The 18,119-nt window shown below is 46.2% G+C and overlaps 1 protein-coding gene across 1 annotated transcript in view; it reads right to left on the reverse strand.

Annotated features, from left to right (window-relative positions):
* Nucleotides 1-18,119, reverse strand: part of FGR (FGR proto-oncogene, Src family tyrosine kinase) — an 895,442-nt gene that overhangs the window by 87,202 nt on the left and 790,121 nt on the right. The window contains exon 11 of the mRNA XM_075333908.1: nucleotides 17,334-17,410. Coding sequence (XP_075190023.1) covers nucleotides 17,334-17,410 — 77 coding nt within the window. The remainder of the gene's footprint in view (nucleotides 1-17,333; nucleotides 17,411-18,119) is intronic.

Genomic DNA, 18,119 nt, shown 5'->3' on the forward strand with positions numbered 1-18,119 from the left:
GCACCGCCAGGGTAGAGTCTGAGGTTGCCGGGGGCTGCAATGCCTTGATAGCCAGGTCTTTTAGAATTGCAAAGTTCGCATCAGCATGTTCAAGGGACCACAGGCGCAGCTTCTTGCGGTCCTCTGATGACAACAGGCCCTGTATGAACTGCTCTGTTAGCATCTGGTTTTCTTCTCTGGTACTGAGAGGATAGAAATGTTTTAATGTCCTTAATGCTGCTTGGAGTCTCAGGGCATAGTCCCTGATGTTATCCTATGGTTTCTGCCTGCAGTTGTAGAACTCCATCCGCAGTTCCGCCTCAGTGAGGGTCTCAAATGCAAGTTTCAGTTTGTCAAATATTGAGGTTACTGACTTGCGTTCAGCGTCTGACCAAGTTTCTGCTTCTAGCTCCGTTGCCCCTTTAAGTTGACCCAGTATAATGGACGCCCTTTGCTTGCCAGTTAAGGGATACATGTCAATTGCAGTAGTTATTTTCTTTTTGAACCCGGCTAAGGTATCCGATTTGCTATTGTACTGGGGCATCCAGGTCGCACCTGGGAGGTAGGGCAGCATGAGCGGCATGATCAGTGCCACGGCCGTAGAGTCTGCGCCCCGACTTGGTCTGGCTGCGTCTCTGTTCTCTTGCGCTTCCATTTTAGTCCCCTTTGGTTAATTTCACCAACCTTCTCTATAGGGATCTGGAGCGGCTCGGGAGCTCCTGAAGTCAGGCTACTGCTCGGTGTTCGGCTTCTCTGCAGATTCCCTGTGGGGGCAGAGCCAGGTTGTCCTGCACGCTTTTTCAAACTTCGCGGTCTTTTACAGGCAGAGTGATGGCGCAGTAGTTTTTACTGAGGCAAAATGGCAGCAAAAGACTATATACAGTTTTACACTTTTTAAGGCATACTGCACCAAGGGTTGCTAGGCCTAGTTTGTATCTTGTTCGTGACGCCAATTTGTAGAGAGCGGCCACGCCCCAGGCCCTTGGGATACTCGGTTATGGACGTTGGATAACGGGGATCAACGTCACAGGTGGTCGTGCCTGGTTCCGTGACTTGGGGGGGCGCTCGTTAACAGGGTTATTTTGTATGTCACTCATGACACCACTAGCGGGTTGTGGTAATAAGATGTCCCGCCGCTGCTCTGGTTTTAGGGACAGATGGTATATCAGCAAGTGTGTTTGCGCCCTTTGCCAGTAAGGGCTTAAGTCCCATGTAGGTGTGCTGCGCCTTGTGGTGCGACAGAATAGACACGACACAGTTCTTGCAGATTAACTGGTATTTACTCACTGGATGTTGCAAGTGCAGTTTGGTACGGCTGGTCAACCGACTTTCCTTTGTCCCGGTGCTGACGTGAGACCTAGTTGAGCCCTCCGTGCACATGCAGAGCTGATGGTCCCCTTGCCTGAAGCTGTCGGGGACCTGCGGCGCTCCGCTCCTTTTCTTTCCGGGCCCAGTATGACAGGCCTCGCGGTCCCTTGTGGGGTAGGCTACTTCTCGGTGCCCTCTCCCGAATCCTATATATGAGGCTGTGTCCCTGAGCCTATGAGTGGTGTGGTACCCTGGAAGTCACCACACACGGCTGTATCAGCAGACCGCCTGGAGCTGTCGTCTACTCTAGGGTGCAGTACCCCATCATGCATAGTACCTGGGATCTTCTGTCTACCCTCAGGCTACTACCTCCTAGTCGCCCTTTGGGGTCTCCTCACAATCCTTACACCTTTCTCACTCACTGACTCCTTTGAACTGTCACCCCTTCAACTGTCCTTTTTCCTCTCCTACTCTGCCTAGCAACCCCTGTTACTTTCCACTAGCCATGCCCCTTCCCCAGGCTAAGGGATTGGTTCTCACACCTGCCCACTGTTAACCCTCTACATGTTGCGCCCAGTTCTCAGGGAATGTGCCCCTACCTGTGTGTGAGGTGTGGCTTGTCAGCAGAGGGCATTCCAGAAAGCCTTAGGATCCTGCAGACCACAGGGGTAGCATACCCCAGGGTGCTGCACTATATCCTGGCGCTGCACCTCCGGTTCAGTGTCAGTGATAGTTTATGCCCTGCAGCGTATGTTACTGGCTCCGGTGAGTTACCTAATCTGTCCTGCCTCAGAGCTACCTTGTTCTGACCCTTACCCTTCTCTCTTCATTCGTCCATCCGTCCCAGTCCCTGTCTACCTGCTCCTTTCTGCTGTGTAATCTTCCCTGTCTGTCTCATCCCGGTCCCAACCTGTTTGTACTAGGACTTCCCGGCATCTGACCTGTATCCACGTTCCCGACTCCGGCCTCCATCTCTCCCTTCTGCTATACCCGTAACTTTCTGGCTTCTGACCCTATCTCCTGAGTCCTGACCACAATTTGACTATCCCTGTACTATTGTCGAGAACTGCTGCTGACCTAGTTTACTGACTACTCTACTGCCCTCTGGTGGTTTTCCTGCTGACTGCACTCTGAAGCTACACTGCTTGTAGCTTCAGCGTCTCACTTAGTACAGTGTGACTATACACACATATATATGTATATATATATATATATATATATATATATATACAGTTAGGTCCAGAAATATTTGGACAGTGACACAATTTTCGCGATTTGGGCTCTGCATGCCACCACATTGGATTTGAAATGAAACCTCTACAACAGAATTCAAGTGCAGATTGTAACGTTTAATTTGAAGGTTTGAACAAAAATATCTGATAGAAATTGTAGGAATTGTACACATTTCTTTACAAACACTCCACATTTTAGGAGGTCAAAAGTAATTGGACAAATAAACCAAACCCAAACAAAATATTTTTATTTTCAATATTTTGTTGCGAATCCTTTGGAGGCAATCACTGCCTTAAGTCTGGAACCCATGGACATCACCAAACGCTGGGTTTCCTCCTTCTTAATGCTTTGCCAGGCCTTTACAGCCGCAGCCTTCAGGTCTTGCTTGTTTGTGGGTCTTTCCGTCTTAAGTCTGGATTTGAGCAAGTGAAATGCATGCTCAATTGGGTTAAGATCTGGTGATTGACTTGGCCATTGCAGAATGTTCCACTTTTTTGCACTCATGAACTCCTGGGTAGCTTTGGCTGTATGCTTGGGGTCAATGTCCATCTGTACTATGAAGCGCCGTCCGATCAACTTTGCGGCATTTGCCTGAATCTGGGCTGAAAGTATATCCTGGTACACTTCAGAATTCATCCGGCTACTCTTGTCTGCTGTTATGTCATCAATAAACACAAGTGACCCAGTGCCATTGAAAGCCATGCATGCCCATGCCATCACGTTGCCTCCACCATGTTTTACAGAGGATGTGGTGTGCCTTGGATCATGTGCTGTTCCCTTTCTTCTCCAAACTTTTTTCTTCCCATCATTCTGGTACAGATTGATCTTTGTCTCATCTGTCCATAGAATACTTTTCCAACTGAGCTGGCTTCATGAGGTGTTTTTCAGCAAATTTAACTCTGGCCTGTCTATTTTTGGAATTGATGAATGGTTTGCATCTAGATGTGAACCCTTTGTATTTACTTTCATGGAGTCTTCTCTTTACTGTTGACTTAGAGACAGATACACCTACTTCACTGAGAGTGTTCTGGACTTCAGTTGATGTTGTGAACGGGTTCTTCTTCACCAAAGAAAGTATGTGGCGATCATCCACCACTGTTGTCATCTGTGGATGCCCAGGCCTTTTTGAGTTCCCAAGCTCACCAGTCAATTCCTTTTTTCTCAGAATGTACCCGACTGTTGATTTTGCTACTCCAAGCATGTCTGCTATCTCTCTGATGAATTTTTTCTTTTTTTTTCAGCCTCAGGATGTTCTGCTTCACCTCAATTGAGAGTTCCTTAGACCGCATGTTGTCTGGTCACAGCAACAGCTTCCAAATGCAAAACCACACACCTGTAATCAACCCCAGACCTTTTATCTACTTCATTGATTAGAGGTTAACGAGGGAGACGCCTTCAGAATTAATTGCAGCCCTTAGAGTCCCTTGTCCAATTACTTTTGGTCCCTTGAAAAAGAGGAGGCTATGCATTACAGAGCTATGATTCCTAAACGCTTTCTCCGATTTGGATGTGAAAACTCTCATATTGCAGCGGGGAGTGTGCACTTTCAGCCCATATTATATATATAATTGTATTTCTGAACATGTTTTTGTAAACAGCTAAAATAACAAAACTTGTGTCACTGTCCAAATATTTCTGGCCCTGACTGTATAAATATATATACTGTGTATATATGTATATAAATATATATATATACATATACAAAAAGGCATCACGGTGTTCATCGTGTGTGTACATGTGTATATATATATATATATATTTGCCTTATTCTGTCTTGCTCCAAAATGACGTCATTACAGTGACAACCGTCGCCACACCGCGCACGCTAAAGAGCCTGCGACCAACGGCTCCGCTAACTGAACAGCCCAAACTACGGGCCAACAGGACGACGCCCGACACTTTTTCCCGCACCCACACGGAGCCCCGACTGCACCCCCGGAAGCCCACACCGGTAATCCAGCCGACAGATACCCACCGCTCACCTCCGACCCCCGCACACATTACCCCCCTCGGCTCCACCTCCCCCCGCACTCCGTCCTCCGTATGTATACATTGAACACACACACACAAATAGTCACCTGTCCCCAGCCATGCAGTCCCCAGCACTGATGTCCTCAACGCCATGGCCCCGCTTGGCTCCACCCCCCTGCACTCCGCCCCCGCACACATTACCCCACTCGGCTCCGCCCCCCGCACTCCGCTCTCCGCATGTATACACTGAACACACACACACACACATACCTTGATAGTCACCTGTCCCCAGCCATGCAGTCCCCGGCACTGACGTCCTCTGCGCCATGGCCCCGCTCGGCTCCACCCCCTCCGCAATCCACACCCCCACACACATTACCCCACAGGATGGGGGCACATGTCAGGATGGTGGCTGCACCACGATGGGAGCACATACCAGCATTGGGCCACATTCCAGCCTCAGCATATTTTTACTTAACTTTACACTGTTCATGGCCTTCTTTCATTAGAAGCAATGGACATCATTAAACATTAGACTCATCTATTAAAACTGTTCCTTCTGTTGTTTGTCATTTTAAAACCAATACACAATTATAAGAATACTAAATTAAACCTAACCCATCCAGTCCATTCATTACCTTATTATTCAATCTGCTAACCTACATACACATTCTAGACTACCCGATATGTTAGAATCGGGCCTCCATCTAGTATATATATATTGTAATGACCTGTGCCCTGACTGTAGTGGGCACTCTATATAGTGATGTTTTTTTAGGTTTTTGCACCCAGTTCAGACATAGAATGGCGTTCCAAACGTTATTCCTTATTTGTTAGTAGTTTTTAGTTTGTGAACCCACCCCATACACACCTATTGCCAATCCACATGATACGTATATATAGCCTGGGTCTCAGCTTCCCATACACGGTAAGTTTTTTAACTGCATGAGAGGACACACACAAGCTAGGGACCCCAACGTAGAGAAATACTTTGGCGTAGTGTTGGGGCTCTATTGCATTGATCAATTCAGTAGCTAAATTTCTCTTTATTCATATATTAATGGCAGTAATGCAGGTTCCATTTTTCACATTTCATTCTTACATATAGCTATTGAATTTTTCATGTCAGTATTCACACAGCAGTTTCTGCTATTACATGTATTCCCCTTGCATAGTCACTGGTGTGCATACCTTATCTCTATATAGTGATTTTTTTTAGGTTTTTGCACCCAGTTCAGACATAGAATGGAGTTCCAAACATTATTCCTTATCTGACTGTAGTGGGGACACACATCTGGCAGCGGGATTGAGCACTTTGTCACTTAACTGCCCATGCGGTTTATTCAAGCATGTCATCAACCACTGTTACAGTTTATTTCAACACAATTACAGGAACAGCCACTATCCCCAGTCTGTTCCAATAGTGATTATATCCGTAATCTTTCATACACACAGCGTCCCAGTGCAGGGGACACAGCCTTTACTCATTGACACACAGCCTTTACTCATTGACACACAGCCTTTACTCATTGACCTCTCAGCTGTATCCAAGTGAAGACAAATATGGCGGTCTTCAGTTGCTGACACCCAGTCAGCTCACAACCAACTTCTCCTGGAGGTACCTGTTTGGGAGTCACAGCACACTCCCCACATGGTCTTACCATGTGCTCCAGCAGGGCAGTGTCCTTACAGGACCCTGGTAGACCACCATGTGATCAAAACCAGACACATGATATCCTCCCAGACACACCCCTGGGTGGGAGGTATGTGGATGGTCAGTCCTGCCCATCACTTCTGACCATCGCATTAATCTAACCCTAAAACATGTTACCAAAAAGACGTGTAGAACTACAAGTCCCAGCGAATACTCCAGGTTCATGGCAGAGGCTCTCTGCAACAAATACCGGCCATTGCCAATATTACCGAGCGCCATCTTACAATATATATGTATATATATACAGAAGGTGAAATACCTTAATTGGACTCAGATGGACATCTATGGTTTGACTCGCTTAGCACTGTTTTGTCATTGGTGACATATTGAACATGTATAATGGTGCTAAAGGAGTGAAGCCATAGATGTCCATCTAAGTCCTATTAAGTTATGTGTAATATTGATAAATGACATAGGGAACAAGTATTAAATACATGCAGAAAGTAAGGTGCAAAAAAAACAAGGAAAGTCATGAAACCAGCTAAAATCTATCAGAAAATAGAAAGGAATCCTGCCACTTATTGAAAAATAATAATGTTAATATAAATAATGTTCAAGCACATTAAGGCTATGTGCGCACGTTGCGTACAGTCACTGCAGATATTTCTGCAGCGATCTGAAGAGCACACGTGCGCTTCAAATCACTGCAGAAAATGTCCGTAGTGAAAAAAAAAAAAAGCCGATTCCATGCGCTGTGCCTGCAGCTCCTGCCATAGACAGAGCGGGGACTGCATGCAGAGCGCAGGAAAGAAGTGACATGTCACTTCTTAGAACGCACGCTTCGGGCAGCAGCCGAACCGCTGCGCTCTAAGACACCACGTGCGCACGTCTCCTGCATAATCTTCATAGATTATGCAGGGGACGCAGGATGCATGCAGTTACGCTGCGCTACAAAGCGCAGCGTAACTGCATGTAATTATGCAACGTGCGCACATAGCCTTAAAGTTTCCTCAACAACATTTAGACAAGCCTGTGAAATACTGGGAGAATATTGGCTGGTCAAATGAAACCAAAATTGAATTATTTTGATGCCATAATGCAGACCATGTTTGGCCTTTTACTAACAATAAATATAATATTCTCTCAGTATTTCACAGGTTTGGTCAACAAATAGCAAATTCCATGCAAAAATGGTGTATTTATTGACCCATGTGAACAGATTTTTGCATATATACTGAACAAAAATATAAATGCAACACTTTTGTTTTTGATCTAAATTTTCAGCTGAACTCAAAGATGAAGGACTTTTTCTATGTACACAAAAGGCCTTTTTCGCTCAAATATTGTTCACACATTTATCTAAGCCTGTTTTAAGCACTTCTCCTTTGCCGGGATAATCCATCCACCTCGCAGGTGTGGCATATTAAGATGCTGATTAGACATTTACTGAATATGCTGCCTACCCCAACCTTGTATTACATCACTACACCACTGTGTCCTACTTAGCATGCCTGCCTTGACTGGTTTGTCAGTTGCCTCAGGATCGGGGAGTGCCCGTTGAGTGGTACCTTGCGGCTACCTGCAGCCCAGCCTATCCTCACTAGAAGAGGCTCTAGTGAAGTCGCTTAGTAACGCCTCTCCAGGGTAACCCTGGCCAGTAGTACAGTGCGTGCACACAGCTGCCACAGATAGACCAGGCCATGGACTCAGCTGGTAAGATGGGGCCAAGTGACTAAGTCCCATGTACAAATCCTGTATGAGGAAGTCCGAGCCCAAGGTGAGCGCTAAGACCAGATTTTGCAGGCAACCAGTGTGTTGGCAACTCAGCTCAGGGTTTTGTATTTATTTTCTGAAAATGAGAAATGGTCAAAATAACAAAACAATGCATTACTTTCAGATACATCAAATAATGCAAAGAAAACAAGTTCATAATCATTTAGAAACAACAATACTAATATATTTAATTCAGGAAGAGTTCAGAACTCAATATTTTGTTGAATAACCATGATTTTTAATCACAGCTTTCATGCGTCTTGGCATGCTTTCCATCAGTCTTTCACGCTTCTTTTGGTTGACCTTATGCCACTCCTGGTACAAAAATGTAAGCAGTTCTTCTTTGTTTCATGTCTTGTGACTATCCATCTTCCTCTTGATTACATTACAGAGTTTTTCAGTGGGGTTCAGGTCTGGAGATTGGGCTGGCCATGAAAGGGTTTTGATGTGGTTGTCCTTCATCCACACATTGATTGACCTAGCTGTGTGGCATTGTGCATTGTCCTGCTGGAAAATCCAGTCCTCGGAGTTGGGGAACATTGCCTGAGCAGAAAGAAGCAACTGATTTTCAAGGATAACCTTGTATGCGGTTTGATCTATACGTCCTTCGCAAAGTTTAATCTATGAGGAGCTCTAAATCAAGATGGGGCAGCATAGGGGGCTCAATATTGAGATGGAGTAGTATAGGGGGTTTGTACCCCATCTTCATTGAGACTTCTGTATACTGCCCATTCCCACACAGAGTCCCCCTATACAGCCCCAGCTCCATAATGAGCCCATACTAATAAGCTGATATCTTCAGTACTGCAAGAACTTACAGTCTCCTGGCTGCTGCTCCCAAGTTGTGCCATCTTCATCGGCGCTCTGATGACATCTACAGAATGAGGACCTGATCATGCTGCACATCAGGCAGGAAGTTGATCCCGGAAGTATCAGAGCTCACATCTTCATTTGTATTTGAGTCTCTACAGACACGAATATAAATTAATGCCAAGAATGTGTGAACCTGCACCTCCATCCTGCACCCGACAAGACGATGATCTAGCAGAGGAGGGAGTACATTTTAAGATTTTTTAAAACTTTCAACAAGCCAGTGTTCCCCCTGCAACCCTCCACCATAGGCAACGAATCTCCAGTACCAAATGGAAAATACAGCTATATTATGTATTTCAAATTATTATCCAAGAGCTAAACAGCTTTTACAGATAATCCTTCTCGAACATATGACCTAATACGTATATATAAATTCCTCAGTTTATTTATTTTACATTTATTCAATTCATTAATGCAACCTTTGAGCAAACAAGCTACTCTAATCGTTGCTAAGATGTAAATGTATTTAACATATTTATCTTCATGATATATTCAATATTTTTCTTCAGCGATTGACAGTTCAAAATATTATCTGAATTCGCCTGTGGTGAAATGTGTAGCTGACCCTTAAACTTGCCATACAGATAAGATAGTTGATTTGAACAGTTGTGCATGCAGCTGCTATATCCCTGACTTCCCAATAGAAATACACACTCAGTTTATACAGTGTGCCTCATTTTTCTACTGGGAAAAGGGAGGGAAGTGCCTTTCCAGATCAGTGTGTCCTATGACATCTGTTTCTAGGGCATGGTTTGGCTGCCCCAATGTACATGAGACTGTCTGTTGATTCCATGGTAAAAATTATCCATAATACTTTGTGTATGGCTGGCTATAAAGTTACAGGCAAATACATATAATTACAGGCAAATAGATACAGTTAGAGGAAAATGGGATAATGCACATATCTATGACGTGCAATGATATATTTATGGCTCTGATCATAGAAGAAATTGAAAGATTGAAAGCTCATTTATGTATCATGCATTGTAATAAACATAAGCAACATTTACACATGTATTTGTCCACTTTCTTGTCTGATTGTGACAGATGTATATATTATGCCATATTAGTCTCAGAGATCTTGTGATAAATCACATAGTCAACTGAGACGCTTGGATGATCGAGATGTACATTTTAGGCAGATAATCTTATTTCCTCAATCTATTAATCTAAAAATAACATTCTATGTATCCTGTGCGAATAGAACTTTGATTGTTCTCGGAAGCACAATTCTGCTTTATACATGATGATGATGTGCTGCTGAGAATGATCATTTATAAGCAGACTTAAAAATAATTTCAGAATTTCAAATGAGCATTTCACTCATTCATTCAGGGAACTGGCAGTCTGTTTAACGAGGCCAGTGTAAGGTGGTCACTGGTGAAATACAGGAGGGGAGGTATGTGTCACTGAGATTATTAGACTCAGTGATGTGAACCCGGATGTAAGGCACCAGTATACTAGGCACTGAGAGAGTCTTATGGCTGTTAACAAGGCCAGATTTTTGTGAACAGCTAAAGAGATGAGTGGGACGGCTGTTCATATCTTCACCTTAGGGTGTGGTCCAGGAGTTAAAAGTAGGGTCTCTGAAATCACTCTGTGTTCTGTGTTTGGAGGTAGCAGACCTCCTTCCTACTGCTCTGAGGTTGAGCAGACTGGAACCCCAAATTTTAGCAGCTGGAGCACGCAGACTGTGTTTATGTGCTCTTGTTTTCTGTGTGCCAGGAAGGTGATTTTTCTTCTGTTTGTTTTACTGGTTTATGAAGTTTAATAAACCAAAGGAAAATTTAAACGTGCAGCGTTCCTGTGATTACCTCGAACGGCCACACTAGGAATGCTCAATGCCTATAACTGGCCATTGTAAATGTACTTTAAGCATCAGGCCTTGCTCCATCAAGCCATGCAAAGCTTGTATTTATTAAATTTTTTATTTTTCCTATATGCGTTATTCCTTCATCATCCAGTAATAGGCATTTGTAGCGCCCCACGGGGCAGGCGGTTAACCTACTCATCGCCGGGCCATTTCGGGTCGGTTCAGGCATTGTCACGGGGTGGCCTTGCCCGGTTCCGTTGCCCCGAGGCGTACAGTAAATGGTGGGGGAAGCGGGGTATTGGGAAGAGTTTGTCGTGACACCACCTGTGGTATGTGACCAGTAGTAGCCACCGCTGCAGTCCTCTTCGGGGCAGGTGTTAAGGCAGCCGGGATGGTATCGCTCCCCACAGGCGGAGCGGGCCCCGGGTGGATGATAAAGGAAGAAGGTTATGGCCGTTGGCGCCTAAGCGCTGGGCGCCGCCGCCGGTAAGGATGAGCCAACACAGTCTCTGCGGGGTCAGTGTGTAGTTTACTCACAACTTTGGCTGCCAGCCCGGTCACACTGGTCACTGCCATGATGGGCTCAGGCCAATCCTGGATTCGGTAAGGGGTCACCACCGGTGTTTGGAGAAAGAAGAAGAGAATATCCTTTTTCTAAGTTGTCCCCGTCATCAGTTAGGTACCCCGGCTGAGCTCCCGCTCCAAGGTTCAGGGCCCAGTAAAGTCTACGTTTTCCAGAACTATGGTCCGGACTCAATTCACTGTGTGAGTGTGTTGCGCCTTCCTCTATCGCCAGTGTAACCCACCCCCCAGATGGCTGCCTTCAGTGGTCATGAAGTCTCATGACCGTTATGACCACCCCCTGCCTACCCACCCTATGTGAAAGTTCCTAAGCTGTATGTAGTGTGTGAAGGTGTAACACCTGTGATTAAACCCCTTCTTACCTGAGACAGATACCACACCTTAATTGAGGTGCAGTACCCTGTGGCGACCTGAACCTCAGGGGTGCCACATTCCCCCATGGAAAATTGCAGCACTCCTGGGCTGCAACAAAACACAATTAACACCGCAATTTTTAAATGCATGTAACAGGTTAACAAGAAAAATATTTCTTCTCCTTTTTTGGGAAACAGCTTTGACTTCAAACGTTTCAAACTTGTTCAACATTACTGGTCACAGGTCATGAACACAGCTCAAGTCAGAAAATATCAGAAACGAGAAATTCAGCATAGAAAAAATATGAACAATTATTCTTGCTTGGTTGCTGGTGTTTCCAGTGGGCCGGTCCCGACCCCTGGGCTTGGCATGATCACTGGACATCCTCTGGCATAATGTCCTGACTTGCCGCAACGGCGGCAGATGGGCTGCCCATCAACATCATAACGGTCAGTCTCTGGGGATGGCTGGTTCTTTCCACGTCAACACCAGGGAAGATCATCAGCACCGGAAGCCAGTTCAATGGTCACCGGTTGCTGGGTCCCTGGCTTGGTCTACATTACCTTGGTCAGAGCAGCCATGCCTTTTCTCAGTTCCAAAATCTAGAGTTGCAGTTCCAATAAGCTGTACAGTCTATCCTGGAAAACAGTTTCCGCCCTTGGCTGGAGACATGGGGTTTCCTGGTAATTTCCGGCAGCGGGGATTTTCTTTGCGCGCTTGTCTGGGCTCCAACCACGAAGACACACCTCCTCTTTTACCGCACTTTGCTGATAACGGCGACTGTTTTCATCAACGCCAAATTAACCAGTTTAACCCCTTCACCCCCGGCCACTAAAACACCCTAATGACCGGGCAATTTTTTGCAATTCTGACCAGTGTGAATTTGACAGGTTATAACTCTGGAACGATTCAACGGATCCTGGCAATTCTGACATTGTTTTTTCGTGACATATTGTACTTCATGTCAGTGGTAAATTTAGGCCGATATTTTTTGCGTTTATTTGTGAAAATTTCGGAAATTTTGCGAAAATTTTGAAAATTTTGCAATTTTCAAACTTTGAAAATTTATGACCATAAATCTGAGAGATATGTCACACAAAATAGTTACTAAATAACATTTCCCACATGTCTACTTTACATCAGCGCAATTTTCGAAACAATTTTTTTTCCCGTTAGGAAGTTAGAAGGGGTCAAAGTTCATCAGCAATTTCTCATTTTTCCAACAAAATTTACAAAATAATTTTTTTAGGGACCACATCACATTTGAAGTGACTTTGAGAGGTCTAGGTGACAGAAAATACCCAAACGTGACCCCATTCTAAAAACTGCACCCCTCACACTGCTCAAAACCACATCCAAGAAGTTTATTAACCCTTTAGGTGCTTCACAGGAACTAAAGCAATGTGGAAGGAAAAAATGAAAATTTTACTTTAGCCATAACATTTTCATTTTCACAAGGGAGAAAAGAGAAATTGCACCATACAATTTATTGTGCATTTTCTCCTGAGTACACTGATACCCCATATGTGGTGGAAATCAAATGTTTGGGCGCACGGCAGAGGCCGAAAGGGAAGGAGCGCCATTTGAATTTTTGAACACAAAATTAGCTGGACTCATTAGCGGACGCCATGTCGGGTTTGAAAACCCCCTGAGGTGCCTAATCAATGGAGCTCCCCCACATGTGACCCCATTTTGGAAACTAGAGCCCTCAAATAATTTTTCTAGATGTTTGGTGAGCACTTTGAACCCCTGGAGGCTTCACAGAAGTTTATAACGTTGAGCCGTAATTTTTAACCACAAAACTGTTGCTTCAACTAGGTAGCTTTTTTTTCACAAGGGTATCTGGAAGGGTGCATTTTCTCCTGAGTACGCAGATACCTCATATGTGGTGGAAATCAAATGTTTGGGCATACAGCAGGGCTCGGAAGGCAAGGAGTGCCATTTGAATTTTTGAGTACAAAATTAGCTGCACTCATTAGCGGACGCCATGTCGGGTTTGAAGACCCCCTGAGGTACCTAAACAATGGAGCTCCCCCACAAATGACCTCATTTTGGAAACTAGAGCCCTCAAATAATTTTTCTAGATGTTTGGTGAGCACTTTGAACACCTGGGGGCTTCACAGAAGTTTATAATGTTGAGCCGTAAAAAGAAAATTTTTTTTTTTTTACCACAAAACTGTTGCTTGAGCTAGGTAGCTTTTTTTTCCACAAGGGTATCAGGAAAAATTGCACCATGAAATTTATAGTGCATTTTTTCTTGAGTACGACAATACCTCATATGTGGTGGAAAGTAATTGTTTGGGTGCATGGCGGGGCTCAGAAGAGAAGGAGCACCATTTGACAGCAAAATTGGTTGGAATCATTAGCTGACGTAATGTTGCATTTGGAGACCCCCTGAGGTGCCTAAACAATAGAGCTCCCCCCACAAGTGACCCCATTTTGGAAACGAGACCCCTCAAGGAGTTTATCTAGATGTTTGGTGAGCCCCTTCTACCCCCAGGGGCTCCACAGAAGTTGATAACATTGAACCGTGAAAATCATTATTTTTTTTTACCACAACATTTTTGCATCAATCAGGTAGCTTTTTTTTTTTTTTACAACGGTACCAGGAAAAACTGCACCATAAAACGTATTGTGCAATTTTTCCTGAGTACGCAGATACCTCATATGTGGTGGAAATAAATTGTTTGGGCGCATGCCGGGGCTCAGAAGAGAAGGAACGCCATTTGACTTTTCAAATGCACAGACGCGGTGCACTGATCGGCCGCTGAAGGACGCACGGTCGGATGCGATACAACAAGCGTCAGGGATAGGATAAAAAAAGTCCCGCCGAAAACTGACCATGGATGCAGTTACGTTATGTGCATCCCTGATCAGCGCTTGGCGGGACGCACGGACTGATGCGATACAAAAAGCGTCGGGGATACGGAAAAAAAAAAAAAAGTCACGCCAAAAATTGAGCAGGGATGCAGATACGTTATGTGCATCCCTGATCAGCGCTTGGCAGGACGCACGGACGGATGCGATACAAAAAGCATCGGGGATACGAGAAAAAAAAGTCCCGCCGAAAACGGATCACGGATGTAGATACGTTATCTGCATCCTTGATCAGCGCTCGGTGGGACGCACGGATGGATGAGGTGTAAAAATGGACAGGGGATACAGAAAGGAAAAAAAAAAGTTATACTCACAGTACCCAAAGGATTAGCAGGAGGATCACTGACCAGAAGAACTGCAGGAGGAACAGAAGAAAAGCGAGATGGATGGCTTTACAGGAGCAGCAGGCAGGACATTGGACAGATCAGCAGAATACCCAGGAAGGACCCAGCGATGGAGGCAGATGTGATCGGGCCAGTGAAGACCTCGAACGACCCGGTGAAGACAGGTAAGAGGAAGTCTGGGGAGAGCAGAGGGGGAGGGGGGGGAGCAGAGGAGGAGGGAGGGAGAGCAGAGGGAGGGAGAGCAGAGGGGGAGGGGGATACCGGAGAAGGAGCTGCAGAAGCAGAATAGAGATAATGGGGGAGGCAGTCAGATGTCGGGGGGAGCAGATCAGGATGTCGGAGGGGAAGATCGCAGGGGGGCACGGGCAGGGGCCATCAAGGGAGCGTGCAGGGGCACCACGGGAGCGCGCAGGGGCATTGCTGGAGCGCGCACGGGCTGCAAGGTGAGCACAGTACTCACGTGCAGCAGGAGCGGTGACCTCAGCGGCGGCAGCAGCAGCGATGGCGTGGTACCACAAGTACCAGCCAGTGCATGCTGCATACATGTTGGGGGAGGCTCCCCAGACCAGCACAGGCCTGGGGAGGGCGGCCACCTGCAGATCAGACCGCCCCACTGCACACTGATTGGAGCGATTGCGCGTCATAGCACGATCGCTCCAATCAGTGCTGCAGGGGCTGGGGGCGACATGTTAGAGCTCCGGCTATGATGTGGTGAAGCTGATTCAGCCCCTCATAGCCGGATCTCACAGTATCGCACTAATTCAGGCATTATTTTTGCCGAAATTAGTGCGACCGATGTGGTTGGCGGTTCAGATTTGAACAGCCAATCACATCGATCGTCGATGGGGGGTGGCGATGCCACCCCCCCTGGGGTCAAGGAAAGGTCCCCTGCTGTAAGAAACAGCAGGGGACATAATTTGAAAGCCGTTGCTATGGCCACGGCAATCAAATGAACTTTAGGCCGTAAAATTACGTCCCTGGTCGTTAAGTCACGTTAAAATAGGACGTAATTTTACTGCCCGCGGTCGTGAAGGGGTTAATGGGCACGATATCCGGTTTGTGACACCAAATGTAGCGCCCCACGGGGCAGGCGGTTAACCAACTCGTTTCGGGTCGGGTCAGGCGTTGTTACAGGGTGGCCTTGCCTGGTTCTGTTGCCCTGAGGCGTACAGTAAATGGTGGGGGAAGCGGGGTCTTGGGGAGAGTTTGTCGTGACGCCGCTGCAGAATTCCTCTCCAGGGCAGGTGTTAAGGCAGCCGGGATGGTATCGCTCCATACAGGCGGAGCGGGCCCCGGGTGGATGATGATGGAGAAGGTAATGGCTGTTGGCGCCTAAGTGCTGGGCGGTGGCGCCGATAAGGACGAGCTAACACAATCTTGCGGGTTCAGGGTGTAGTTTACTCACAACTTTGGCTGCCAGCCCGGTCACACTGGTCACTGCTGTGATGGGCTCCGGTCAATCCTGGATTCGGTAAGGGGTCACCACCGGTGTTTGGAGAAAGAAGGAGGGAGAATATCCTTTTTCTAGGGTTTCCCATTCAGCAGTTAGGTACGCCGGCTGATTTCCCGCTCCAAGCCTCAGGGTCCAGTAAAGTCTAAGTTTTCCAGAGAGCTCTTGCCAGAATTATGATCCCGACTCAACTCACTGTGTGAGTGTGTTGCGCCTTCCTCTACCCCCAGTGGAACTCACCCCCCAGGTGGCTGGTTTCAGTGACCGGGAAGTCCCATGACCGCTATGACCACCCCCTGCCTACCCTGAGCCAACCCACCCTATGTGAAGGTTCCTAAGCTGTATGTAGTGTATGAAGGTGGAACACCGGTGATTAACCCCCTCCTTACTTGAGATAGATACCACACCTTAACTGAGGTGCAGTACCCTGTGGCGACCTGAACCTCAGGGGTGCCACACATTCATTTTCCTACTTTCACCTATCACTAACTGTATCTCCCCTAGTAGTGAAGATGGTACTCCTTTAGATATAGCAGTTACTATGCATGTTACCAGTCGCAGGCACAGAAAGAAGTCCCTATGCAAGAAGAATATATTGGCCCTTTGCAGTCAAAAAGCTGATCACAATGTAAAATTCCATCTGCTTTGGAGCTGATAGTGGCCTCCTTACCTCCTGAGCCTTTGTGCAGTTGAACAGGTTGCATCAATGATATGTCCGACCCTGTGTATTAACCTGGTAGTTACACCCATGATCAATAATAATTAATAATTTTAATAATAATAATAATTTTATTTATTTATATAGCGCTATTAATTCCAGAGCGCTGTACATACATTGGCAACACTGTCCCCATTGGGGCTCACAATCTAGAGTCCCTATCTGTATGTCTTTGGAGTGTGGGAGGAAACCAGAGTACCCGGAGGAAACCCACGCAAACACGAGGAGAACATACCAACTCCTTGCAGATTGTGTGTCCTTGGTGGGATTTGAACCCAGGACCCCAGTGCTGCAAGACTGCAGTGCTAACCACTGAGCCACCGTGCTGCCCTATCAATGAATAGTTATCTGAATTAACATTTTTACATTATTGTGCATAGTAGGTAAAGTGTGAACCCACTTACCTGTGCTGACATATCCACTAAGTCAGGTAACTTCAAATATCGTCCTTCCTTTTCTTTCATGAACTCTAGCAAACTTCCTGGAGAACAAAAGAAACTTACATTGCACCAACTTTAGCAACATTGTTTTACAGCAGTTTCAGGCCTCTTTCACATGTTCGTGGAATTCACGCATGTTTTTCACGAACGTGTCAAAGTGCATATTGCCCTCCATGTGCCTTGTTTATGGCACACATGTGTTCTCCGTGTTTTATGCGTGATAACACATGGAGAACGGGAACTTTCTGCTCACCTGTAACTGGCGTTGATGTCTGTGGTGCTGATATTCGGTCTCTGGTCCTGCCGACTCCCCGCTGCTGCTGCTTCCGGACCGCAGTGGAGTGAATATGCAATGAGCATAATGAGCGGGGGTCGGAAGCAAATGACAGCAGCGGCAGAGACAGCAGCGCTGGAGAAGGTGAGTACAGAAATTCTTTTTATTTCCCAGGCACGTGTGTTTTCTCCGGTGCGTGTCACATGGATCACATCCGTGCGGTCCGTGTGACACCCATGATGCCGGAGAAAAACCGGACATGTCTACGTGTGGCACACACGGGCACACGTATGCTCCACACGTACACACGGTCCATGGCAAAACACGCATGTGAGCGCAGACCCATTGATTTTAATGGGTCTATGTGTGCCCGTGTCTCCGGCACGTGAGGAAACGGACCAAACACGTACCGGAGACACGGATGTGTGAAGGAGGCCTAAGACAAATCCACAAAAAGTAAAAGCTTTGAGAGAAGA

This window comes from Anomaloglossus baeobatrachus, chromosome 2, assembly GCF_048569485.1.
Source record: "Anomaloglossus baeobatrachus isolate aAnoBae1 chromosome 2, aAnoBae1.hap1, whole genome shotgun sequence".
Taxonomy (NCBI): Eukaryota; Metazoa; Chordata; class Amphibia; order Anura; family Aromobatidae; genus Anomaloglossus; species Anomaloglossus baeobatrachus.